Source organism: Geosmithia morbida, assembly GCF_012550715.1.
Source record: "Geosmithia morbida isolate 1262 chromosome Unknown scaffold_11, whole genome shotgun sequence".
NCBI classification, from domain to species: domain Eukaryota; kingdom Fungi; phylum Ascomycota; class Sordariomycetes; order Hypocreales; family Bionectriaceae; genus Geosmithia; species Geosmithia morbida.
In genome coordinates, this window is record NW_023336198.1 from 641366 (window position 1) to 667742 (window position 26377).

The 26377-nt window shown below is 50.5% G+C and overlaps 10 protein-coding genes across 10 annotated transcripts; 6 read left to right on the plus strand and 4 right to left on the minus strand.

The window, feature by feature from the left end:
- GMORB2_1986 (uncharacterized protein) lies at positions 1 to 2883 on the plus strand (the record flags this gene model as incomplete). Its single annotated transcript, XM_035463966.1, has 3 exons — positions 1 to 1272; positions 1341 to 1450; positions 1503 to 2883. 3 exons carry the CDS (start codon positions 1 to 3, stop codon positions 2881 to 2883), a joined length of 2763 nt encoding a protein of 920 aa, XP_035320230.1.
- Positions 2884 to 3778: 895 nt separating this feature from the next.
- Positions 3779 to 5796, plus strand: GMORB2_1987 (cystathionine gamma-synthase; the record flags this gene model as incomplete). The annotated part of the gene is made up of 3 exons (XM_035463967.1): positions 3779 to 3826; positions 3905 to 3999; positions 4056 to 5796. The coding sequence occupies 3 exons, from the start codon at positions 3779 to 3781 to the stop codon at positions 5794 to 5796; spliced, it is 1884 nt and encodes a 627-aa protein (XP_035320231.1).
- Positions 5797 to 6042: 246 nt separating this feature from the next.
- On the minus strand, positions 6043 to 7678 carry GMORB2_1988 (SPX domain; the record flags this gene model as incomplete). Its single annotated transcript, XM_035463968.1, has 4 exons — positions 6043 to 6185; positions 6272 to 6571; positions 6655 to 7533; positions 7636 to 7678. 4 exons carry the CDS (start codon positions 7676 to 7678, stop codon positions 6043 to 6045), a joined length of 1365 nt encoding a protein of 454 aa, XP_035320232.1.
- A 1495-nt stretch (positions 7679 to 9173) lies between these two features.
- On the plus strand, positions 9174 to 10991 carry GMORB2_1989 (DnaJ-like protein subfamily A member 5; the record flags this gene model as incomplete). The annotated part of the gene is made up of 3 exons (XM_035463969.1): positions 9174 to 9286; positions 9400 to 10795; positions 10947 to 10991. 3 exons carry the CDS (start codon positions 9174 to 9176, stop codon positions 10989 to 10991), a joined length of 1554 nt encoding a protein of 517 aa, XP_035320233.1.
- A 169-nt stretch (positions 10992 to 11160) lies between these two features.
- Positions 11161 to 12703, minus strand: GMORB2_1990 (cysteine protease ATG4; the record flags this gene model as incomplete). Its single annotated transcript, XM_035463970.1, has 4 exons — positions 11161 to 11371; positions 11639 to 11845; positions 11901 to 12069; positions 12130 to 12703. 4 exons carry the CDS (start codon positions 12701 to 12703, stop codon positions 11161 to 11163), a joined length of 1161 nt encoding a protein of 386 aa, XP_035320234.1.
- Positions 12704 to 13620: 917 nt separating this feature from the next.
- GMORB2_1991 (R3H domain) lies at positions 13621 to 15850 on the plus strand (the record flags this gene model as incomplete). Its single annotated transcript, XM_035463971.1, has 3 exons — positions 13621 to 13655; positions 13955 to 15322; positions 15403 to 15850. The coding sequence occupies 3 exons, from the start codon at positions 13621 to 13623 to the stop codon at positions 15848 to 15850; spliced, it is 1851 nt and encodes a 616-aa protein (XP_035320235.1).
- A 322-nt stretch (positions 15851 to 16172) lies between these two features.
- GMORB2_1992 (histone H2B) lies at positions 16173 to 16704 on the minus strand (the record flags this gene model as incomplete). Its single annotated transcript, XM_035463972.1, has 3 exons — positions 16173 to 16351; positions 16410 to 16481; positions 16542 to 16704. The coding sequence occupies 3 exons, from the start codon at positions 16702 to 16704 to the stop codon at positions 16173 to 16175; spliced, it is 414 nt and encodes a 137-aa protein (XP_035320236.1).
- Positions 16705 to 18615: 1911 nt separating this feature from the next.
- Positions 18616 to 19141, plus strand: GMORB2_1993 (histone H2A; the record flags this gene model as incomplete). The annotated part of the gene is made up of 3 exons (XM_035463973.1): positions 18616 to 18671; positions 18743 to 19035; positions 19089 to 19141. The coding sequence occupies 3 exons, from the start codon at positions 18616 to 18618 to the stop codon at positions 19139 to 19141; spliced, it is 402 nt and encodes a 133-aa protein (XP_035320237.1).
- A 646-nt stretch (positions 19142 to 19787) lies between these two features.
- Positions 19788 to 20179, minus strand: GMORB2_1994 (NADH dehydrogenase (ubiquinone) 1 beta subcomplex subunit 9; the record flags this gene model as incomplete). Its single annotated transcript, XM_035463974.1, has 3 exons — positions 19788 to 19849; positions 19911 to 19989; positions 20048 to 20179. Coding segments are annotated over 3 exons (273 nt in total), but the record flags the coding sequence as incomplete, so codon positions are not given.
- A 2802-nt stretch (positions 20180 to 22981) lies between these two features.
- On the plus strand, positions 22982 to 24701 carry GMORB2_1995 (uncharacterized protein; the record flags this gene model as incomplete). Its single annotated transcript, XM_035463975.1, has 2 exons — positions 22982 to 23231; positions 23293 to 24701. 2 exons carry the CDS (start codon positions 22982 to 22984, stop codon positions 24699 to 24701), a joined length of 1659 nt encoding a protein of 552 aa, XP_035320239.1.
- Positions 24702 to 26377: the final 1676 nt, after the last annotated feature.

Below are 26377 nucleotides of genomic sequence, written 5' to 3' on the forward strand. Positions count from 1 at the left end.
ATGGTTCCATTTGTCGAGGTCTCGCACCTGCCATCCTCGAGCTCTTTCTACTCTGCCGTTCTTCAACCCCTCGGTATATACTGTATATCACCGACCCCTACCAGAGACAAGGAGCTGCAGGCTTCCGTTGCTTACGGTCTGAGCCAGTTTGAAATACTCCTAGAGGTTCGACAGTCCGAGAATCCTCTTAAATCCCCGAGAGTATCGTCCCTCACTCTCTCGGCTCCGACAAGAGCATCTGTTACCGCCTTTTACCGCTGCTGGTTGAAAGCAGATCCCCCCACCTGGTCGCCCTTTCGAGACAACAGAGGTCTTGAGCGAGTTTATAACGACCGGCAACAGGCTCTCGAAGGACCCTGGACTACCAACGAAGACGGTGTGCCCGTAACCCAAGCCTTTATATACGACCACGTCGGCAACAGGCTTGAAGTCAAATATCACGGATCTTCATCGCGACGGAATAGAGGCAAGGCTTCTGTTCTCGGATGGGACTTCGACATTCAAGAAAACCCTCTAGCAAAATTTGTGGCCGTTGACAGCCCCTTTATTCCCAGAGGATTCTTTCCAATGACACATTTTCAATCCTTGAGCTCTACCTCGACTCCCTCCTCAACCACCGGTCCCGTCATGACTTCAGCCACTTCCCAGGACTCTGATTCACTAGCAAATCCGAGGGAGAGTTCCCGTACGACTGGTCTCAACACCCAGACTGTCGTCGGAGCTCTCCTCGGTGCCGCTGCCGGAGCTGCAGTCACATATGGTCTTATATCTGGTTCTAAGGAGGAGGAGCCCGAAAAACATGAGGAAGTGCAGCACCGCTCGGGCCTGACCAGAAGAGCGACATTCACGGAGAAGCCAGTGGCCGGCCAGTACTACCCGAATCGATACGAGAAACACTACCTCAGGTCCAGAGAATACGAAACCCCACGAAGGATTCCCCAGCCCCACCTGCACAGCTTGGCTATGCGGGAGCCCTACGGTCAGGAGGACGACGATGTTGAGTATGGCGTGGACTCCATGCCTGCAGCTCAATTCGAGCCTCGGTCGCTCCCCGTCCGGGGTCGTGACCCTGCGCGGTCCATGCCTATGCCTCCTATGCCTCGAACTGTAGAGGAGCCCGACATGCGCAGCCGCAAGTCATCCCGGGGTGTCAGTCGCTCAGCTAGCGTACGTTCCCGGAGCGAGACTCGCGACCGAGCTCCCGACGACTGGGACCGTCGAAGCTATGGAACATCCCGTCGCACTGCGCCCAAGGCAACCGTCGAGTCAACAGTATCCAGGCCTCCTCTCTCAAAGTCTCACCGGTCCAACCAGAATGCTGAATCCTACTCCTCCACTAGGAGCCGCCGTTCGTCGTCAACTGCGCGTTCTTCGTCTTCCACACGCCAAGAAAGGGATTCCCAACAGTACCAAGAGCAGCCCAGGGCTCGTTCCCGGAGCCGGGCGCCGAGTTACTCAAGTCCTGCCAACCAGCGGGGCCGCTCGCGCGATTCCCAAAGCAGAGCTTCAACCGCAAGGAGAGTCCCCCTGCCGGACAGTGTGGCTGGAAGCAGCATGGCAGACTGGGATGATGATTCCAGCAGCATGGCTTCAAGTCAAATGACTGCCAGGGGGGTTCCGCTGCCGGACAGTGTCGCGGGAACCAGCCACGCAGGCTGGAACGACAATGCCAGCAGGGCTTCCAGTCGCAGGACCGCCAGGGGCGTCCCCCTTCCGGAGAGTGTCGCCGGGAGTGACTGGAGCGACAGCACGAGCAGGGCTTCCAGTCGTATGACCGCCAGGGGCGTCCCTCTTCCGGAGAGTGTCGCCGGGAGTGACTGGAGCGATAGCACGAGCAGGGCTTCCAGTCGTATGACAGCAAAGGGCGTCCCTCTGCCCGAAAGCGTAGTTAGCAGTGACTGGGACGACAACATGAGCCGTGCTTCCAGCCGTCTGACTGCTAAGGGCGTCCCTCTACCGGAGAGCGTGGCCGGCAGTGACTGGAACGACAACATGAGCCGTGCTTCTAGCCGCATGACAGCCAAGGGCGTTCCCTTACCCGAGAGTGTTGCGGGCAGCGACTGGAACGACAACGCCAGCCGGGCTTCCAGCCGCATGACAGCCAAGGGCGTTCCCCTACCCGAGAGTGTTGCAGGCAGCGACTGGCATGACAATAGCAGCAGAGCTTCCAGCCGCATGACAGCCAAGGGCGTTCCCCTACCCGAGAGCGTGGCCGGCAGTGACTGGCATGATAACTCTAGCAGGGCTAGTCGAAGGACAGCCAGGGGAGTCCCCTTGCCTGATAGCGTGGCGGACTGGGACAATGCCAGCCAAAGTTCGAGCAAGATGACCGCCAAGGGTGTTCCCTTGCCGGAAAGCGTGGCCGGAAACAGTCGCGCAAACTGGGACCCTCGAGGCATCCCGATTCCCCGAAGCCATGCCGGCAACAGCCACGCAGATTGGGAGGACTCCTACGACGCACCCCCGCCTTCCCGGAGCCGTAACGTTAGCAGCCACGCAGACTGGCAGGACGCCCGCAGCAGGACTGGCCGCATGGCGGCCAAGGGTGTGCCCCTCCCAGAGAGCAGGGCGGGAAGCAGTTATGCCCACTCGCAGGATACTCGCAGCAGAGCTCCCAGCCAGATGACTGTAAAGGGTGCGCGCCTTCCCGACGGCGAGGCAGGTACTAGCCACGCCCCCTGGGATGCCCACGACGTTCCCCTCCCCCAAAGCCATGTCGGTAGCAGCCATGCAAACTGGGATCCGTGGGATGTCCCCCTCCCCAATAGTGGAATCGGGAAAGATGAAGGCGACTGGGCCGACGACATGGAAAGTCTTGCTCCCGATGATAGTGTCAGCTGTGTGGGCATGAAGAGCAGTCGCCAGAGTCGCAAGAGGCATTAAATCTGCATTTCCTTTCTTGCATTGGGTGGCCAATCATGTTGTCCAGCTATGGGTGTTTATGTATAAGTGTCTCTGTTTCTTTTTATCTCTTTTTTTCTTGAATAACCAAGATAGATTCCAGTCGTCATTTTAACATAATTTCGGCGACTTCCCACTTAAGATTACTCCCAAGATCATTACATGTTAACCCATCATTGTTTCAATATCAACGCGATAATACTGCATGTTTTATATGGATCATCTTACAATAGGCACCGCATTTCGGGACAGCCACCATATATAACCGGCTCTTGTGCACGGAAATTTCTTGTCGGACTACGTTCGTGGTGATGCATAGAATGGGGTAGAAGGAGGATCAGAGCAGCGTTATTATGTTGTTTGCTGATATAGCAATGCCACAGTCATCGTAATTATACTATAAAAGAATAATATCACCGACATATATGGAACAGTATCCGTCTCCCAAGTCTATACAACGAAGGTACTAAACTTGCCAATCAAAGCCTCCACTTAGGCGTGTGTTTGACTCACTTTCTTGCGGGGACCTAAAGAGGGACCATCATGTTTGGTAATAGGCTCTTCAACTTCTGGTGCGCTTGGTTGCCCCCCCCCCACCATCAACACACACTCCGATTGTCGGCTCCAATTTCATAACGCTCACAACGGGAACCAAGTGTGAGAAAAAAATTAAAAGGTCGGCCCATACCACATCACATACTGTAAGAGCGTCCATTTATACCACCAGGTAGAAAGGTATGTCTATGGATCAGCAATTAACGTCTAGTTCCCTCAGTACCAGATTCTCCTCGTCATCTCGCATCGTGTGGGAGAGATTTTCACAACAGTCACTTCATACGCCCCCCCCCCCCCCCTTTCAAGGAAACCCGCATACGCCATGCCTAGCTTCGAGGTGGGAGAGTCTATCCCCCTTGATACAGCCCATGTGAGTTCCCCTATGAAGTTACAGCGGTCGATCTCGCGTCGCCCGGTGCTGACAGAGACCCGTCGTGGTGGCTCTTAGGCTGTCAGTGTATCCCTTCCTACTTGGCAATCCAACATTGGCTACGAAGAAGGTCAGGAATGGGTTACCAGCCGCATGGTGACGGGATACCCTCGGTAAGTCTTCGAAATTCTACGGTTCCTAATTTCTGTCGCTCCCATCCTTCTGCCAGGTTGTACGTGAGGCTTACGCATTGCGTCGCAAGGTTCTTCATCCACAAATCTATACAGGCATTTGCCGCCGATATTGCAGCACGTCATGGTCTTGCAGGCCAGAATGCCATGCTTTTTCCGTCTGTACGGTCGGCCGGACGGTGTCTGGAATTCATCCGCGAACGTGCGCCGCCCGACATCCTGTCGTTTCTCTCAGTCGTGAACCTGGCCCTGGACTCTTCCCGCAAATTGTCCCTCATGCTATCGCAGCTGGCACCGACCATCTCAGCTGTCATCTACCCCGAGAGCTGCCAGCCGCTTGCTAAGCAGTACTGGCAGCACAGCGGAGACGGAGTCTCTAGCAGACGTGCCGAATTCTGCCATGACCTTTTCCGCGACGGCATCTTGGTTGTCCGGCCCTGTTCGCCAGAGACGTCCCCAGGGACTACATCGAGGCCTTTCAGGGGCCCCAAGCGCTACCAAAGGGGCGGATCGATTGACGGAACCACCTCTACACCGAAGCCCAGCACCCCAGCGTCCCCGCCCGGTAAGCCAACTGTGGTTGACGAGTCCCGGGAGAGCAAGCAGTTCCTTGAGGAGCGATTCGGCAGGAACCTGGATCTTTCTCTTGCTTCGAGGGCCAAGTCAGCAATCCGCAGGCGCATCGCTGGTACCATTGTGAGCGACGTCGACTCGGATGATGACCATAAGGCCGCGGACATGGCTACCAACACGCGCGGCTTCAGCAACCTCCGCGAAGATGACGTCTACCTCTTCCCCACGGGAATGAATGCCATATTTAACTCTCACAGGGTCCTTCTAGCGGCCAGAGGGGCCAAGAAGAGCATCAACTTCGGTTTCCCCTACGTGGACACGCTCAAAATCCTCCAGAAGTTTGGACCGGGCTGTCTATTCCTCGGTGGTGGAGAAGACGAAGACCTGGACGAGCTGGAGAAGACGTTGAAGGGTGGCGAGCGGTTCCTCGCTCTGTTCTGCGAGTTCCCCGGGAACCCGCTTCTCAAGTGTCCCAACCTGCAGCGGATTCGAAAGCTCGCCGATGAATTCGACTTTGCCGTCGTTGTCGACGAGACAATCGGCACCTTTGCCAACATCAATGTCCTCCCCGTCGCCGACATTGTCGTAAGCAGCCTGACCAAAATCTTCTCGGGAGACTCCAACGTCATGGGGGGCAGCGCCATCCTGAACCCCAACAGTCGATACTACGACTCTCTGAAGAGGTTCATGGCTACCGAGGTCGAAGACACGTACTGGCCCGAGGATGCCATTGTCCTGGAGCGTAACAGCCGTGACTTCAAGTCGCGCGTCGACCGCGTCAACGCCAACGCAGAAGCCATATGCGACATTCTCCGCACCCACCCCCTCGTCAAATCGCTCTTCTATCCCAAGTACAACCCCTCACGTCCCATATATGACTCCTTCCGCGTACCCGGCGCGGGCTACGGTGGTCTCATCTCCGTCGTCTTCCACGAACCCGAGCGTGCTCCCGCATTCTACGATGCCCTCGATGTAGCCAAGGGTCCCAGTCTAGGGACAAACTTCACCCTGGGCTCCCCGTATGTTATCCTGGCACACTACTGCGAACTTGAGTGGGCGGCCAGTTTCGGTGTAGAGTCTTCATTGGTTCGCCTGAGTGTCGGCCTCGAGGAGACTTCCGGACTACAAAGTGTCTTCTGGACGGCTCTCAAGGCCGCTGAGAATGCAAAGCCAGTAAACGGCCAAGGCTCTACTACTGCTCAGTAGTGTTCTCCATATACGCATGTAGGTCCCGCTTTTCAAGACGAGAAGTTTTTTACAATAGATAAATGGATAAACGGTTCATTATTCATGTCATGCTAATCGTTCGGTGATAATATGAGTGATGGGAAAAGTGCAAACATATGTCAAGGGTATCTCAAATGTTGTCGCTTGGGCGCCATGTGTCTTCTCGTTGCTCGTTATACACGATATCATGCGAAATCCGTTTAATCGTCTGTGCCTTCCTCCCTCTCACATTACAATGCACTCCTTGGGTGTATATCCAGGGCCGAAATCCTCGATTCCCCTCTCGATATCGTTGGCTCGTTCCTTTTCTTTGACTTCCTTGGCAAAATATTTTCTCATAAAGGCCGCGACCCCGGTATCGATATTACCTAGCGAATGTATCAGTTCCGTACATAGAGATGAAAGAGAAATATATGGATATTGAAGACAGAAATGGGTAGGGTTGGTCACTCACCAGACGAAGCGTTCGCCACGACGGAGGCTCTACACAGCGGACAGTGGTTGTCCTTGTGACGCTGCAGATTGATAACGCAACTGATGCAAAACAGGTGTTCGCAATCTAACCGCACGGGCTGATAAGCGATGGCGAAGCAGACAGGACAGAGGTAGTCATTTATCTGGGGCACAATGGATACCAGCTCTTGGGATAACTGCGAGCACACGCCTTTGGCCATGCTACCGGCCAAGAGCTTGTGTGGCTGTACGGCCGTGCGGAACGACTTGGAGATTCCGAGCGCAGTCCTCTTGTCGAATTCTGTTGGCAAAGCACACCAAGCGTTAATTTGATCCATTCTGATTACGCAATGTCGGCAGACCTTTCTTTAGGGGAAACCTTACTCTTAAGGATCTTCATGACTGCCGTCTGATTCAATTCCTGGAACTGGAGGTTCTTGAGCAGACTAAGATTCAACCTAAGGAATCGGTCAAATGCAGCATGGCTCTGGGGCAACTTGAAGCTCTGGGCGAGGTTGCGCTTCTTTACTTCATTTTGGAACCAGCTAAGTTTCTCGAGAGCTGCAGAGCTTGATCGAACACCACAATTCCGCTCGTGGGTCGAGAAGAAGACTTCGGCATCGAGATAGAGTTCGAAGATGTTTCTCCACCGGGCAAGATCGGTCTTGGAGAACTTGCGCGGCTTCGCTAGAACGGATACTTGATCTCGGATATGGACAATCTCGTCAGTCATGTTGGCCTCTTCACTGGCCTGGAGTGCCTCGATATTGTTGACATCGCTCTGCAACATTTCGAAAAACTGATTGTCAAAAACAAGCGGCACCTCTATGGTCTCACAGCCCGGTCGTTTCAGCGCGTTGGCTTCTTCCACGTTGAACTGAGCAGAGCCGTCAACCATGGTGGCATCCAGGCTCTCATTTTTCTCCTCGGTCGGGCTGGTGGGCGCGGATGATTGTCGGCTCACAGGAAGCTCCGATGCAATTTTCTCGAGAAAGCGCCGCGTGCTTTGCGTCAGAGATGCGTCGACAGCAATACCATCTCTAAAATGTACATCGACGGTGAGGGTCGGGCGGACGAGGTTCGAATCACTCGACGTCTGGAGACGGTACTTGAGCGCAACCGGCGAGGTGTTTTTGGGGTCCGAGAGGGCCTTCAGGGTGTCGGGATCGAGCCCCAGATCTTGAAGCTCTCTCTGCACCTTTTTCAAGCACTTCTTCAACTGACCATACGGAATGGCATTCTCAACCCAGTGAGACGGGAAGCCTGTTGATCACGGAGAGATTGTCAGCGTGGGGTCTCAGATGGTCGCGTCAACAGTGGGGTACATGTGCGACATTCGCTCATGGCAGCTGGGACGGAACCTACCCTGGCTCGCAAGTGTTTCCTTGAAGTCCCTGGCGAACTTCATTGTGCAGAAACAGGCCAAATCTCTCTTCTGCCTTTCTTAAAAGGACAACATATGTTCGAAAACGAGGGTGGGCGGCCTAGACAATCATGATCGAACGAAAAGATACACTTGTAGTTCGTTGGCAGGTCTGCGACGAGGGTGACGAGGGATGGAACCGGTGGCGCTATTCATCCTTGTTGGTAGGATGAAAGCCAGCAAAAGGCGAGTATGGGAACTGTTTTCAAGCAGCAAGAGGAAAGCGAGTCGAGTCGTGATGCTCGTACGTACAACACAGGCAAGTACTACAGGTAATAAGTAATATTATGCCGCACGGCAGAAGCGCAGGGGAAATATTAGACTTTGGAATTTTGGCTTGCCCCTCTAATACTACATTTTTATCGGCAACTGGTTCCGATCCATATTTCGGGTTCCGTGACCCATAATCCAGTCCTCGCCCGTTGACAGAGAAGGGGGGGTAGCTGCTTCTAGGCCTTTGCCACTCTGGTCTGTGAACAAAACTACATATATTACTAATTCTGGTACACATACTTTGTCGCTGTTCAGCAATGGGAAGACGAGGAAGGCCGTAGACGTCACACTCCGTTCTTGTAGTGTTTTCTTGTGTTTCATTGCTCTTTACTCGTGTCCATCCCCTTTTTTCCTACGTCTGGAGAAGTGCATGCCACATGCTGTCGCGCCCTGCCCTTGCCTCGCCTATTGCTCCGGGTCGTCCCCTATTGGCTCCGTTGTCGGAGACGGCCACCATTGTAACCGCCTCCTTATAAGAACCTCTTGAATGGATATTCTCTCTACATCGAGTCAGTATACTCCGACAACATGCACACTAGAACTCGAGTGATTTGGAAATATATTTTCTCCGTGTACGAATTTCATTATTCAATACCAACTGCCAATGATTATGAGTATTACAAGGCGTACCCCTTTAACCAACACGACTTTTTAGGTTCTTGCCACCGCATCCACCAATGAACTCATCGCTCACCGTTAGCCTTGAGAGTAAAGCAAACAATAGTAAACGATCAGAACATTTTTATTTTTCATTTTGGAACATTCTGCATTAATTTCCAAGGACTAAAAATGCAAAAGAAAGGGAACGGCTTCTTGTTCTCAAATTGGTATATGTAAGTAGAAAGTACCAACGTTGATGCGCATACTTCAAACCTAAAAAACGACATGAGCGAACATAGGGTAAGATAAAATCTTAGTGGTTTTGGCTTTGGCCTGAAAAAAACAAAAACATACAAAAGAGTCCCGCATCGTCGCATGCAAGACCTCGGAATGCAATACTTTGCTACGGTCAAATCTCAGCCAGGCGCATGTATGGAACTTCCACTGGGTTTGATTAGCACAGAACTCAGAGATACGGACTAGCATCGTCCAGGCACCGTTCAGGCATACTCTCATCCCATCAGCTCCTCTCTTCGGCGATCCCCAAACTGTCTTATCACATCACCAGAGAAAGGCTTAATCTGACGGAATCGAGGACCTGGCCACGATGGGTGCACAGCAGTCATCTTCCACCGGGCAGGAGGAGGCCAGCAACCCGTCACTCTCCCGGACGTGCTACTATGAACTGCTCGCCGTAGACAGACAAGCATCAGATGAGGAGTAAGTGCCCTTGTCGTTTACGTTCCGTGTGGGAGATGTAACCTCAAAAATGGCAACTAAAATTAGGATATATTATGTGACAATAAGGTATATTATATACTGACACAACCAAGAATAAAAAAGGCGTACCGCAGGAAAGCTCTCGAGTTACACCCGGACCGCAACATAGACAACGTAGCCATCGCTACGCAAAGATTTGCAGAAGTCCAAACCGCCTATGAGGTCTTGTCTGACCCTCAGGAAAGAGCATGGTATGATTCACATCGCGAGTCTATACTCCAGGGAGGAGACGGGCTCGACCAGGATGATCAGCCCGCTACCTTTCGCAATGTCCGCCTCACATCCACCGAAGAGATCCACAATCTCATGAGGAGATTCAACCCGACAATACCATTCACTGATGACCCCTCGGGATTCTATGGCATTGCGAGGGAAACCTTTGAGCACTTGGTTCTAGAGGAGGAGGCTGCAGCCGACATGAACGACCGTGACCTCCCAAACTATCCAACTTTTGGTTCGTCTAACGACGATTACGATTCAGTCGTGAAGCCATTTTACAATGTTTGGGCCGGATTTTCCACCCGAAAGACATTCTCATGGAAGGATAAGTACCGGCTATCGGATGCTCCAGACCGTCGGGTTCGCCGCCTGATGGAAAAAGATAACAAAAAGACTCGAGAGGACGCCATTCGCGACTTCAACGATGCCGTGCGCTTCCTCGTGACTTTTGTGCGGAAGAGGGACCCCCGCTACCTTCCCAACACTCAGACACACGAGGAACGTCAAAAGACCATGCGTTTTGCCGCGGCGTCGCAGGCGGCAAAGGCTCGAGCCGCAAATCGAGAGAAGCTTGCGACCTACGAGGTACCGACGTGGGCGCAATCCCAGGGGAGCGATGCTGGGGAAGTCTACTTCCAGTCCGACGAGGAGCATGCCGATAAGGAAGAGGAGGAGATGGAGATTCTTGAATGTGTCGTCTGCGACAAATCCTTCAAGAGCGAGAAACAGCTACAAGTTCACGAGAAGAGCAAAAAGCACAAGAAAGCAGTACAGCAGCTTCAATGGAAGATGAGAAAAGAAGGCGCAGAATTGAATCTAGATACCGGAAGGAGTGAGCACCAAGGACCTAAAGTCAGCACAGACGAGAAAGAAGAGAAGGGCGAGGATGAGGGTGTTTCGCCAGATCTGACCCCGGAAGACAGCAAAGATGGGCATACAGGGGAGAGCCCGTCCAATATTGAAGACAAGGAGACATTGCCGGATCCAGGCGAAGACGCAGATCATTCATCGGAAGACGACGAGTATGCACCTCGCAGCATAGTCCAGAGCCGCTTGGTACTGAAGGAGCTCTCCTCCGACGGAGGGGACGACAATGCTCATGATGATTTAGCGGCAGCAACAGAAAATGTCACCATAGATGACACCACTGCCCCGAAAAGAATTGGAAAGGCAAAGGCCAAACGGGAGAAGAAGGCTTCCAAGGCTGCACAAAAAGGCGCGGATACAATGGTGAGTATTTCCGGGGCTAGAAAGATCCTCCCACACAACCCCTCAATCATCAATATTCATGTCCATATTAACTCGAAACGTTTGAAAGAATCGTTGCGGCGTTTGCCACGAGGGATTCACGTCTCGTTCCAAGCTGTTCTTGCATATAAAGCAAGAAGGCCACGCGGCACCTGTCGCAAAATCCAAGAGAAAATAACATGTATTGCCAATATAAAAACCTATGGCCCTTGACTGTCTCAAAAAAAAAATCATTTTGACGCCTGCATTTGGATAATCACGTTACAAGAAGGACTTTCAGGTTCTCAGCCAAGCTCTGTACTGCTAAGATCCCCATTACTTAAACATCAAACCGATAAACGAAAATCCTATTCGCTGACAATAAGGTTCTCGTCATCGTCATCGCTCCAAGTCTCGACTTCGTCGATAGCACCATGTCTACCTTCGGCCCCATCACTTCCCTGAGGCGCCGGGTCACGGTCTGTAACATGTATGATGGCCTTTCCTTGCACATGGTTCACACAGCGTCTCCAAATCGACCAATCATCCTCGGAGCGGATGAGGAAACCAATAAGCATGCTCGGGTCCATTTCCCGAACATGAACGCGTCGCAGACGTGTGGTATGGCATGAATCCACTTCATCTTGCGTGTATGAAGCGGGATCCTCGTGGTAAGGCAGAGCCTTCCGGGTATGATGCGGATCTAAGTAGAAAAGATAAGACCCCTGACTACCTGCAAAATAATGTGCAGAAGAGGGTCGACCCCTATGAATTTGGGTTAGCACCAGCCTCTCGCTCTTCCCTTCTTCCACTTGAGCACAAGCTTACCCGGCAATGCCTACAGACTGAGGCATCTGAAGCGCGGCGATGAGTGCCTCCCAGTATACAGGTGTGACCTTATCTATGCCCAGGCGTGTACCCACGAGAAGTAGTGTCGGTGTAAATGTTTTGCCATCAGGCCTGGCAATCTTCATAAAACTGTCTTCGTAAACGTCATGGCCGTCGCTTGTGGCATATACTTTGAGGTACGGTTCGTTGGGGTTGGCAAGGGCCCTATCGATCTGTGTAAGAATATTTGTAGAAATGGCCGACTTATAGTTATACGTACTGGATGCAACGTGCTGTAGCAGAAGGGCCAAACCATTCTCCCGGATATTTCCCACACGCTTCAGCACCGTGGCGTACAAAGTTGTGGATGGAATAGGGTGCCCTCGGGTCATCGGCGAAAAGACGAATCAATTTGCGTTCCTCTTGGGGCAGAGCGCCGCGGCGCCAATCTTTGAACATGTTAGCCAACCCTCGGAAGTCTCACAGACCAAGTTTCGATGAATTCGTACCTCGTCCAAAACGTTGAAGGGCTATAGCGTTAGCTAGGAGGCTTTGCCCAGACCGTATCATGCAGCCCCAACCACTATCGGACGAGAATCCGGTCTGGTCACCGAGTTGTGATTTTATGCGCATGGACAACGACATAGCAGAGGGTGCTTTCGGATCTTTTGACCGCGGTATCGTTTGGAAGTCCGACCTGTATGTCATCCAAAATCTGGCTTCAAAGTCATCGATGAATCCTTGCGGCCAGCCACCGTCCTGAACTGCTTCGCCATACGCAAGGGAAGAAGAAAAGCTGCTAGGAGTGGACTCTGATTGTGTTCCATATGAAGTTGGCTGAGGCGCAGCTGCATCTTCCGATAGCGGATCGGTCGTTGTGTCCTGTTGTTCCTCCTCCTTTGAGCGCGGAGCCTTTTTCACAGACTCATTCCTCAGAGTCTTGCTATCTACAAGACGGTATGAGCATCCCAGGCACCATACTGGCTGATCGGTAGCGGGATCGTTTATCGGCTCAGGATCCCAAAACATCTGTACGATTCGGCGATACCGTCCAAGATCGACACTGGCCAACGTATTCTCCATCGCTGTCAGAGATTTCAGCTTTGCACTCAGCAACCACGGACCTTCCTGTACCGACTGAAGTATCTTCAAGAAGCCTGGAACTCCTGTCGCTGTGTTGTATCAGGCGAAATCAAACGGCCGAGCGGTCAAAGGTGTGTCGCAACCGGTATGGTTGATGCGTATCACGACTTCTATTTTTATAAGCCTCATGGAGTCTTCATGTTTCATCTATAAATCACCTTCTGTATTCAATCAGACCCTGCTCAAGGTATGTAGACTTACCAGACGGGTCTATGCCAACTAATTGCTAGCTCCAGTATGGGCCCAGCTCATGAGGGAAAGGAGTGGGGTAAAGACCGTGCAGACCACGCTGTTAAATACGTTGGAAATCACCAGAAAATATCATCTGCCCTTGTATGATCAAGACAGAGATGCGATGTGGTAAGAGCGGTCGCTTAGGGTTTGTGATCCGACTGCTCTGGTGACCTGGAGACGCGGGAGCTGGCTCATGACGTCCAATCCTGACGTAAGTTTGGGGCTGGCCATTGAGGAAGAACCCCGCCTCTTTTCCCGCCACCTGTACCTTTGTACCTTCGGTGCTTAGAAGTACTCTAGAGTTTATCGATAAGCCTGCTTACGAGCTACCGCAAATATCGGGTGGCATTTTTAACCTTGACATCACTACTAGTACTACCTTCTATCAACAAACACTGGAGAGAGCTCATGCGGTCTCCAGCCTCCAACCTCCAACCTCCAACCATCGATATAAGCTGCGAGGCAATAAGAAGCACGGAATGTGCGCCTGAGTATTATACTTGCCCATTCACAGACTGAGAAGGCCCAGCCAAAGAGGGTCGGGGTAGCCACACTCACAACATTACAACAACAATCTACGACTTGAGACGGAAATTTTCTTGCACGAAAACCTCGACACCATTATGCCCATTTTTCCTCAGTATTATGGAACGGGGAAGTAAAAGAGGCTCGTCCACTCCCCGAGGTGGGAAACGTGGGCGAGGACGAGGCCAGCAGAGAGGTGGCCGGCTCAAAGCTACTTCTGGTAGAGAAGTTACATTTCTCACCAACAACAACGGTGAATGATCTTTTTCCCGCCTCGTCGATTGACATGTTCATCATATCATGACCAGTGCTAACATATTATTGTTGTTTTACAGGAGCATTCAGTTTAGCTGATGAGGCTAGAAACACGTCACAAAACAACCATTGGGACTCTAGCAGCAATTTGCGAAATAAACCAGTAACATTTGTCAGTGCTGGCGCGAGCGAACCTCTGAAGGAGCTTGAGGATGGCATACTGCAGACGGACGATGTCAATGAAGCCAAGCCATCACAGCGTGAAGCTAAGAGTGAATTATCCTCGAAGCGGCGAAGCGATGATGTCTTACCCACGGACGATCTCAATGAAGCAGGACCGTCACAGCCTGAGGTTGAGGATGAGTCACTTCAAAATGTCTCCGGAATGGATGCAGACGCCATGCCACTCAATGCACAAATCAAGACGGCATACGAACATGTCATGAACGCCAAGAAGGAAGAGAGTCAAAAAATAAACCATGGCAATGCTCCGGATGGCTTATTTTATTTCGACTTGGGGCGTGAGGCTCTGCCGCCGTCAATGGCACCAACGGGAGAAAACGTCCAGCTTCCACGGGACACAAACCTGGGAAACAGCTCCAGCGATGAGGAAGTAATTCTCTTCAAAGGCCGCGATGCAGCAACTCAGGTCTCTGACAAAGAAAAGCCTCAACAAAAATGGACAGTCATGGCAACAGATATTCAAGTGGTAGCTGAGTATCTCCCGAAGAAGATTGCGAACGATGGCGGTCAGGATACAACTAAGAATCGACCCAAGCACACTCCACCTAGAGAGAAAGGACGAAAGCGTTATCAGAAGAGGGATGATGACGATGCTTTCCTTGCAGATTACATTGCGAATATGCAAGAGAACGGGGAAATTGAGCAGCTTATGTCTCCTGATTCTCGAAATATGAGGGACCTTGGAGGTTCGCAAGATGAAGAAGATATGCTTCGGGAAGCGACACCCGAAAATGTACTATCTGCCGGCACAAAGCTGGATAGCCCGGGGAGCCATACACGCGACAATGCGATCGCCAAAGCCAGCAGTGCCAAACTCCGTTCTGTCAATGACCAATATTCTTCGCAGAGCGATGCTGATGACGAGATACTGGCCAAACTTATCGCTGGCCAGGATTTGAGTGACAACGCCAATCAAGCGTGGCCAGAAGAGTTCGACTTCAGCTCTTCCGACTCGACTGATGATAAAAAGGCCCCACAAAATCAATTTGATATCGACGATTTCGATGTCATGGATTGGGAGCGGCCCAGTCTGAGAAAGAAGAGGAACAAGAAGGCTGCGCAGTCTCAGCCCACCTTTGATGTATCCGACGATGAGTTGGAGCAAACCTTGCAGGCCGCCTGGAAAAATGATCGTTTCAAGAAATCCGAGAGAAAGAAGCGACGCGAAGAGCTTCGTGAATTAGGAATGCTAGGAAAAAACGCTGGCACGCCAAATGATCCAAGAGTCAAATATCCTGATGGCATGAAGCTGGAGCAAGTGGCAGAAGAGATCAAAGACTTCCTTCGCGGAGCCGACCAGAAGTATGTGGCAATCATCAACACTTTCCAATCAACCCATTGCCGTCCCCATTCGCAGTACCATAGACTAACACTTTCTACAGCATGTCCTTCCCGCCAATGGACACACATGGCCGAAAAATGATACACGAACTGGCGAACAAATTCAACGTCAAATCCAAGTCCATTGGTAAGGCCGATCAACGACGAACAACGCTGTACAGGACGAACAGAACACTTCCGTTCGTCGAAGGTCCGTTCGAAAACGCCGTGGCCCGGATCAACCGCCGGTACTTCCCACGCCTGGATACCAAGGGTAAACGTAACAAGCGGCCATCTCAACCGGGGCGTAGCAACGACGCCGCTGCCAGTTATCGCGATGGTGAGATTGTGGGCGCGGCAGCACCTGAGCTTGGCGTAGAAAACCGTGGGCGTGCGATGCTTGAAAAGATGGGTTGGAGCGAAGGCACCGCGCTCGGGGCAATGGATAACAAAGGAATCCTTCAACCGGTTCCCCAGACAATGAAGAAATCCAGGGCGGGCCTGGGGTAGGACATGTGTATCAGTTAGTTTACCAATACGCTGGTGTCTTGTGGTTCGCCTGTGCCTTCACTGGATGGGAGGAGGGTCGGGATATCATGTGATAATTCTCATTGCTTCGAGCCCAAAAAAAAATCTCGAATGTATTGTACAGCCGCAAAACCCCGTTGACCATTGAAGATATTGACCCCAAAAAAAGCAAACCATCCGTAACGCATTAAAGAGAATCCAAGGGTTGTAGAGCCCATCCTCGCCAACTAATCCCGCATCACGCTGCGCTCTGCGCGTGCTGTAGGAACCAAAATGCCCAAAATTATGAACGACAAACAGTAGCTTATTTCGTAGAGGAAGAGTACTTGGTGACGGCCTTGGTTCCCTCAGAAACAGCGTGCTTAGCCAGCTCACCGGGCAGGATCAGGCGGACGGAGGTCTGGATTTCGCGGGAAGAGATAGTGGACTTCTTGTTATAGGCGGCAAGCTTGGAGGCCTCGGTGGCGACGCGCTCGAAGATATCTATTGCGCATGTTAGTGCTTGAAGCAATTTGGGGCAGTGCGTCTCGGAGAGGCTAACCGTTGACGAAGGAGTTCAGGATGGACATGGCACGGTTGGAGATACCAGTATCGGGGTGGACCTGCTTGAGGACTGTATGCAAATATTAGTATATATTCCAATGTACCGTGTTGCTGTATCCTAAAAGCTTACCTTTGTAGATGTAGGAGGAGTAAGTCTCCTTGCGAGTCTTGGTGCGCTTCTTCTTGTCACCAGAAGCAGCCGTCTTCTTGCCAGCATCCTTCTTCTCGGGAGCCTTGGAGGCAGTGGCGGGGGCCTTGGAGGCGGGCTTCTTGTCGGCGGCCTTGGGAGGCATTTTTGTGATGTTAAAAGGGCTGGTTTTAAAAGTTTAGGGGTCCGAAAAGGGTTTGGTGTTTGCGTGGACGCGTTAGTGATGAGTCGTGGAACAGCGGGTGATGATGGAAAGTGGATGACGAAGGAACAAGAAGTGTTGGGGGTGGGCTTGGGTATTTGTAGCTAGACGCGTTGCGCCAACGTCGAGTTACTGATTTCTGCGCACCGCGCACTACATGGCCAAGTATCAGGAAGTGCGTGGTTGGTCGATCTGGCCAGTTCCCCACTTTCACACTGGTGGCTGGACACTTGGCTGTGGGTGGTCCGGACTGGTGGACACCCGCGCAACATGCGCTGGGCCCAGGGTGGCTGATTCTGCTCACTGTTACGCGACTGCCCATGTCAAGGGAGAAAGAGGGGCCCACGATCAGTGCTTGCCCAGGATAGTTTTCTGTTTACCCCTGCTACCACGAATCCATTTTTTTGATTCGTCAAACACGCTCCCCACACCCCAAGTCGCGATGGCTACCACAATAACCACAATATGGAACGTCATTATTGAAGGGGGAGAAGGGGTTCAATCTTAAGGATGACGCGACTTTCGCGGTTCCACTACCTCATTCTAAAAATGCAGCCTGCAGGTACAAGCGATGCTCGCACCCACGGCATTTGAGTTGGTGCTCAGGAAGTATCCCAGTGCTTTTCTTCTCCTGGTTGTAGTTGATGATTCGCATTTGCGCAAGTCACTCCATTATACTCATACTGTACAGATGCCTCTGTGTTGACAATTCTCATGCCATAAACGGTGAACCACAGACCGCCCTCTGTATCCGCAAGGCGTAGTATTAACTAATAGCGGATATTTTGAAGCACATCCGTACACAGCACTCGTACAGTTGCACATAATTATTATGGCTGCGAAGTATGCAGTTATATAGCCGCACTTCTACTTTATCGATCAGTAATAACACCCCATAGACTGTCTGCGTCGTTATGTACGAGTAGTCAGATCCGCATCATATGGGGATCCCTTTGACAAAAGGTGCATATCTTTGCTCTACGACACAGAATAAACTTCGACACAAAATACATAGCCCTAAATTTGACAAGTGTATCTAAATATAAGCATACGAGTATTATTACTAATGGCTGTGGTATAGATATTAATGTTACAAGCAAGTAATTTTCCTTTCTGAAGATGAGAGGACAACCGATGAGGCTTTCATATCGGTAGTTCTCGACCGCCTTTATGGATATGTATCGTGACAAACCTCAGCTACTTGTGCAAACAAAGAAATGTAGGTTTCCGCTGTAAGACTCTAACTGGAGGTGAAATGCATCACATTTACCATTTTCAGTCACTCACGACATCAACACGAAAGTATCATAGGACACCTATATCTCAACCTGAAGAGCAATAGACGCAGCATTTTCTACTGCATTTCCACGTCATAGGGTAACTGCTCCAAGATTTCGAGGCTGCCAAGATGGAACCGAATGATATTCAAGGCAACCAACAAAAATAATCGACCGAGAAACCAAAAATTGGCATAATAATTTGAAATATGTGGGACAGAGCGCGGAAGCTGCTAATACTACATGGGTGGTGCTGCCCGTGTCCGGTCTGCGCACTAACTACGGAGTAGCTGTGGTTGATTTGTAGAGTGGTTGTTTTGTCCAGCCACGCCCATTTGCCAAAATAGGCTTAGCTCAAATCATGTCGGCCCATTTTGCTGCTGGGTGATCCGCGTTGACAACCACGACGCGCCGAAAAGTACTTAACCTCAACAGTCCCCGCCAAATTCAACACTTGCTTTCTTCACCTTCTAATTGTCCTTCATCAGCTTTCGCTTTCGCCATCCGCCACTTGCGTTCTCTTGCATAAGCACCTTATTTTTCTCCCACTTTTTCAACCTCACAAACCACATTCAAAATGACTGGCGGCGGAAAGTCTGGCGGCAAGGCCTCTGGTTCCAAGAATGCGCAGTCGTAAGTACCTCAAGACACCCGCTACAGCGTAGCAGAAGAACAATCTGGACTCCAAGCTTACACATGAACAGGCGTTCGTCCAAGGCTGGCCTCGCATTTCCTGTCGGTCGTGTTCACCGTCTCCTGAGGAAGGGCAACTATGCTCAGCGTGTCGGTGCCGGTGCTCCTGTCTACCTCGCCGCTGTCCTCGAGTACCTCGCCGCTGAGATTCTCGAGCTTGCTGGCAACGCGGCCCGTGACAACAAGAAGACCCGTATTATCCCCCGTCATCTCCAGCTTGCCATTCGCAACGACGAGGAGTTAAACAAGCTCCTGGGACACGTCACCATCGCTCAGGGTGGTGTGCTGCCCAACATCCACCAGAGTAAGCCTTCCGCCTTACACTTTAAATTACACATTATACTGACAATATCCTAGATCTGCTACCCAAGAAGACGAGCAAGGCCGGCAAGCCCAGCCAGGATCTGTAAATTCTGCGTTGCGTTTTATTTTTCTGCGATGGTTGTCTTGGGTTGACACTGGGGTAACGGTTCAGGGTTCACGGTTGCTTTTGTTTTTATGCGTTTGGGTTGTACAATAATCCCCACGGCTATGGTCATGAATGAATTTTATACTCCAAAGCACTCCGCAAATTGTGTTTTAATACCACATGTTTTCAGGTGATAATGGTCTCGTCCTCTAACTGATGCATCCTGCAATTCACGGATTGTCTTTGATGCATCCGATCTACCGTACTCTTGTACGCTAGGTAAGACCTTTGGTCGGTCATATATGCTCCGCCATACAAATACGTATCGGTGCATGTCTAACATGCCTGATTTCACATTGAAGGGTCAATAAAATCCTACCTGCATTTGTATGTCCCCGTTAACAAAGCGAGGCGGAGCTATATGGAGGTGCTCGCACCGAGGTTCGTAAAACAGAACTGTTTTCTGTGCTAGCAGACAGGTTCTTAAGACTTTTGTATTGCTCTATGAAACCAACATACAAATGATATTCCTGTTTCTCAATCTAATATTGCTCGATCTTGAAATCAGTGGCTCGATGCGGAGGGGGTTGCGGAGGGGGCTGCGTAGCTCGTTAGCTCATGTTCTCCACACAAGGGGGGGGGGAGAATTAGGTGTGGGCTCGCTCACGGTCCAGAACTGGGGAAGGCAGGTTGCGCTCGTATTTGGATCCTGTATGCTGTCAGCCCAGTCTCATCGCAATCGTCTTGAGATGGTAGAAGAAGAATAATACCTCCCGGCGCAGTCGGCGCCGTGTATGGATCAGGGTGCTTCCAGTTGTTGAGCAACTTTTCCGTCTCGGATAACAAAGCCTTTCAATCGCCTGTTAGTATCACTCCACTCTGGGGTCAGTGGGTTTCGAGCTCGTACTTTTTGTTGCCTTGAGTCCGTAACATGACGGTTGGCCTCGAATAGCGATCGAATGTAGAGCGCCTGGCCGCGCCAGAGATGGCGATGGACGGCCCAGTCTAGTGCCAGCTTCAGGGAGCGGCGATAGAGTGACCTGGTAGCGCCTCCCTTGTTAGCACGTGTTGAGATAAGGGCAGCAGGCAAACAACAACGTGAACCAACAATTGGTCACAGGGAAGACTTTACTGACAGAGCAGCTTGCCGACTAGACATGATGAAATATGGTGAATCGTGACCGAGAAGTGATGATGTACGGCGCCGATTCAAACGCGTTGATGGTAAACCTCGTCGACTATGCGCAGGTGTGGGTTGGAAATATCGGTGGAGCAATTGGCTGCTTTCGTAGTAAGTGGTTCCTGGGGTGGTCTGAGAATCGCTATTGACAACTGGTTAGGACCCCTTTACGACAGCGCTCTGGACAAAACACTCACACTTCAGTAACGTAGTTAATTGACGATTTGACTCTAGCCTCTTGGTTTCTCAAGGGGAAGAAGATGAACTGTTGAAACAGGGCAGTGGTATTCTCTCAGGCAGTCAGCGGGTCGGCAGGTTGGGGAAACTCCAGATATTGTTGTTGCCTTGTTGCCTGGTGCGCCTTAGAACAATGACTAATACGGGGTTCACATCCACCCCCGCATCACAGAGCCTACGCATCCTGGGGCTTCTCCACAAACATCAACTTGTCTCCAATCGGACTCCGTGTGTCTATAATATTGCCCATGCATTGTATTTTTTTCTTTTCTGCATTATCTACCGCCCTTTTCTATGAAATCACCCTCCCATTCATTGCAATTGCTCTTCTTTCCTTCTTTCCTTCTTTCTTACCTATTCCTATCCGCTATAATTCGCCGTACGCTGGACTAATAAACTAATGGGTGCTATCATGGCAAATAGAACCAGATATGCTTCCATTCATACTATTCCTTCACTCCTTCCTTCATATCCATCTTGTAATGGGGGTGGTCTAGATGCCAAAGTGAGAGACTGAGGAACTCGTGCTTGTTTTTCCAAACCTGCTGGTTGGAGGTGTATTCCTCAACCTCATCAGGCGGTGGCGGCGGATCGGTTATCTTAGTCACCAGATATGCTGTGGATGCCTCCGCAATGCCGTATATGAGAACACCGACAAGGGGTACGTTGACGAGGATATAAAAACCCAGGCCAAAACCAAACAAGACACCTTCTCTGCTCCGAAACCAATGTCGTTTTTGGGTATTAGTGAACCGAATCCGCGAGAAGTATGGCTCCAGGAGCTCCCTCATCAGACTCCTCGAAGAGAAGTATGTCTGTAGGAAGATAATAAGGTATCGCCGCGGTAGGAAGATCCCAGATCCGAATATGATCACCGCAGGAGCGGTGCCAACAGCTTTGTTGAATGTGTAGAAACTCACAGCAGGCAAGACAAATCGACCAGCAACCGGAGTATAGGACAGAGCAAAGATAACAAGCGATATCGCGCCCTTGCGAGCAAAACGTTGAAGAAATTGAAACACGGGTTTTTTTGAGATGCTGCTGCTTGATCGCGAATCCCTATTGCCTCCTCCCTTGCCTGACCCCTTGTGATAGAGTTTCAAGTTTGGGGAATAAAGCTTTCTCAGACGGGTGGGGTCTTCCCGTTCATGCTTCTTAACGTAGGTCAAGTCCACCCATTCTATGGATTGCATGAACCTGTATATGCATACATTAGCAATGGCAATGTGTTAGGAGCCTAGTATCTGCTTACAGATCGTCCAGGGTAGGAACAATGTATCGCATCAGCGACATCAGGAAAAAAGGGATCTGGAGAACGTATTCCTCAATGAACTCGAGGCCGTTTATGATCGCATCGTCCCATTGCACCGACTCAAGTGAAATAAAGAAGGACAGTATCCAAAGCCCAATTCGAATAAAGAGACCCTGGAACACACGCGTCAACAATGTGCGACTTTGGTGATAAAGGGCATCGTTCAACTCACGGGTAAGCCAACAAGAAGCCTGATTCCCAAGCCGGCGGCCACGGCAATGGCAGCTTGCCTGTAGTGGTCACTTGTGAAGATGCCAGGGTTCTGCAAGGCACGATGAGCTTGGTGCACTGTTAGCAAGAGTGGTTACAGTCAAGAAGGACAACGCTTGTCAGCCCTACCTCCAACCAATGTTAACTGCGCGCCTCGGAGGATGGCATTTGCATCGAAGTTGGAAAAATCTAGCTTCTCCTTGAGCTTTTCTTTGTCGATATTGTCGTCTATGAACTCTTTCACCTGCTTTGCCGGGCCTTCCTTGCTTTCTGCCTGAGTAGCCATGTCGGAGATGATGGGTGAGCAACGGCTGTTGTGCACTATCAAATCTCTTGTACGTTTGTCTGAGTTTTCCGGTCCGATTCGTTTACCAGTCGTCGGGAAATGGCACTGGTGATAGCTCGTTAATTTGTGTTTTCGTGCGGTGCAAAGGCTGACGAGGCGTGTCCATCATTACCATGGATGGTGGGGCTGTCGTACAGGGTATCTGACGTCAGTTAGCTCCCAACTCAGCTGCACTGCCCCCCACAACGAACAATCGCTTGCGGCTTATCCGGAGGAGCACGTACTAGCAGCATTTGCAGAAAGCCTCAACACTTTGGCTCTACGCGAAACCCCTTGCGCCTGCACTGGACCGCCCCACTCATGTTCTGTCAGTAGAGCTTGGTATTGCAGCCTTGAAGAGACATCGGTTGAGTTTTGTTTGGCATGCGCATGTGGCAGATATTGTACATGCTATGTGCATCCTCTGCTCTCCATACAATTGAGCTTAGTTATTCCGATACTCTTGGCGTGAGGCAATGTCCAACTGGTCCAATATGGGAACATATGAATAGCTGCGGTTGTCCCCGAAGAAAGATATCAGACGCCATCTCAGCCATCTCACGAGGCCTTCGGCACCATGAATAGCATGGAGTCCTCTCCGCGGTCGACCAGGGGTCTGCGCCGTGCCAGCAGCGCGTCAGCAACCCAGCAGCCATGCAGCAAGGCCAGTGAAGCGGCGGAGATAGAGACGCTCTTCGTTTATCCTGACATCAAAATCGTGTCGTTTACAACCAATCTGGAACCAATGCTTCCCAAGACAGAGGGCGCCCGCCAGCGAGCAGGAACTCTAGCTTCTGGTTCCCGATTGGAAAGGACAATCGCCATGGGTAAGTCTCCACTCTAGCTCTGGATACAATAAGATATGCAATCACTGACACGTATGCACAGGCTTGCTTCGCATATATCGTGCCCCTGGCTCCGTGGCCTTCCTGAGCTGTGGCTCAGCCCTTCAACCAATACTGCCCAAGAGCCAGTGCTGGTGTATCAACGAGAACAACTCACAGTTTGTACTACAAATACGATGGCCTAGCTTCTGGAGGATCGAGATGCCTCTGTCGAATGAGGAACATGAAAAGAAGGCAGAAGAATTGAAAGAAGTCCTGAACTCAATCTTGCAATTCGAAAAAACACCCTGCCCGTTTCAGAGGAGTTTTACAGTCGAACTTCCAGAGGAGCCATCGCTTCCCATAAAGAAGAAACCTTGGACACCCAAGAACTCACCGAGCCCAAAAATTCCGGGCAGTATACTGCCGCTTTTCGAGAATGATGGCGAAGTACGAAAAGCTCGGCATTTCTCGCTACCAAGACTCTGGACCTCAGATCTTATCATGTCTCCTATGGGAGCCTCAACAGGAGATGAAGCAAGTCCTACTTCTCTCGTCAAACACCCTCGGAACGAAACTCAAGATGGTCTGGACCGAGAGGATCTGCCCGTGGCTAGTCGCTTGCTTGAAAGACCCCAAGGTGGTTGCGAGGCAAATCGTATTCGATGCCCAAAGAATCCTAAGGCGTCTATAGTCACGGCGGGGGCCGACCTCTCAAGCCATGCACACTCCCCGGATGCAACAAGACGTGTTAGCGGGATACAGGAACATACTGTCCAGCATTTTGCCTACGAGGTTGAGGACTTAGAAGGACGGAGTTCTCAGGGCGCAACAGTGCATCCCTCCTATCCTGTCGAGGATGATAGTCATTTTACCACATACGTCGACAGAAGGTTTGATGGATGGGAAGGGCCTAACAAGGAACAATGCCTGTTAGAATCTGGCGAGAATCTTTCCGAATCATCCAGCTGCCCATCGCGTAATTCATTCCAAAGCGTCGAGTCTTGGCAACCAAACTACGACCAGAGGCCGCCATTCCCAGCCTTTTCTTCTGATCCGCAACAAGGGTCAGATGAACAAGAAGCTACATCACTGAAGGCAGAACAATCCACGCCTAGTGTTGAAGAGTCAACCAAAAAATCGACATCTACGGGAAGTCCTGTTCACGATTTCGATGATGATGAATGGGGATCAAAAGGCTCATCATCTCATTTCCACCGTGCACCAGAAACGAGCCTGTCCGTGCCACAACAACGCAACAACTTGTCCAGACAGAGAAGCATACCTTTGTTCCTCATAGAAAAGACCTACGATGCGCTTCTCACCCCACCAGCGCATCTTATTGCTATAATTTTGAAGGTCGCGGCAAAACTCTCAGCTGGCGAATGGAGAGGCAAAGTTTATGGATACGATAGCGGAGGCGAACAAATACGAGTTCAATGGGACTACTCTGAAGATGACATGAGTGATTGATGGAATCATCCACCATTGCACTACAACTGTCTTGAGCTCTTTTGGGGACCGGCGAGTGTAAGTTACCTTTACTTGTGTCCCCAAGTGGTTGCAATTGATGGACAAGGCTCCGTAACTGTTTAATTAGATGTATTTCAAGCCACTGTAATTCCACTGGTATACGACTCGTTTCTATATGAATCTGAAGCCCCGTGATAGACTGTAGCTCAAGTGCTCCCAAATGATGCTGACCGTTCAAGCGGACCGTGTCAACCTACAGAGCGACGGGACCGCATTGACTGGTCTAATACGACGAACCCTAAGCTAGCTGTTGCTGTCAGCATTCAGGAACACAGGGCGTCGTATCGAGTCGTTTAACAGTTTGATTAGCCAGCCTTAAGGCGCCGTCCGTTTGGCAAGTAACGCCGTTGCCTTGTCATACTTTCCAAACCTGCCAGCCCAAGTTGTTGGGAGCTACTACTTCTATGCCCCAAACAAAGGAGTTTACCATATTCCTCTTTATTAATCACCTTCGTCTCGTCCGGCCTGGTTCATTACTGGAAAATTGCGTAAGATGGTCAAGCATCATACCTGGCAGTGTTTCTGAACGCCACATAACTCCAATATTATTGTATACTAGGAATAATCCTGTACTATGTTTCCTATTTATCCCCGTTGCATCCTGGTAGGGTCCTGTCAACTTTCAGATCTATCCCCGCTGTCATAGAGGCATCAAATATATAGGCAGCCTCGTATTCTCTATATGCGTCAGTCAACGGCAATTAGATACACACTAGACAAGCACAGCACAAATGGCTACATATACTATAGACAGAAGTATCGGCCTCATTGGAAAAGGAACCATATAACGAATGGCTGAATACTTGTATTGCAGCTTAAGGACAAACGGTTACCCGAGGGATGGGGGAAGAGATGGCTATTACAAATGCGAGTATCAAGCTACAGAAAGCTACAAACATGCACAAGTTGAGTGATCCGATTTCAACCATCACGGTTTCCTATGGTGAATTATTACAAGGTGCCATCAATATCGAAACCCTGCTTCCGAGTTTGATATATAGAAGCCTAGTGTGCACTTGTTGTCTAGGCACATAAGAAGAGCTGGCTGAGAAAGCTATGATCATCGATATCTTTCGTCTTGGAGGGGTTGTGAAAACCATTATTGGTTCTGGTAAGCATATACACAAGCTGGTTGTTGCATATTACAGTATTAATCTTCTCATGGGCCAACATACCAGCTAGCAAAAATAGATCACGAGTAAAAATATTGCGATACCGTAGTCTATGATGCGCATTAAACGCATATATGTAATAAATATACACAAGAAATATGCGATAGTGCCATCAATACTACGTATATATCTGTTTGTTATTCATTAAGATACTTGCTTGGTTGGTATATATTCCAAAAAACAGGGATCTTGGTGTGACTTTAGCTTTCGGCCTCTCTTATGTCACCTACCTGATAATATCAACCAACCTAATGCTTTCGGCGGCTCTGATATGGCCGGCGAAAAGGATCTCTAGCTGTCGACCCTAAAAGTGAACACTAATGCTGACGCTACCGTTGATATCCACTTTAGTTTTCTACTCTGTTAATTCATGCGGATCTTTGGCTCATTATTATTCGCTAGAGGAAAATAAATCAAAACATCAATATCCAACTATAATCGCCG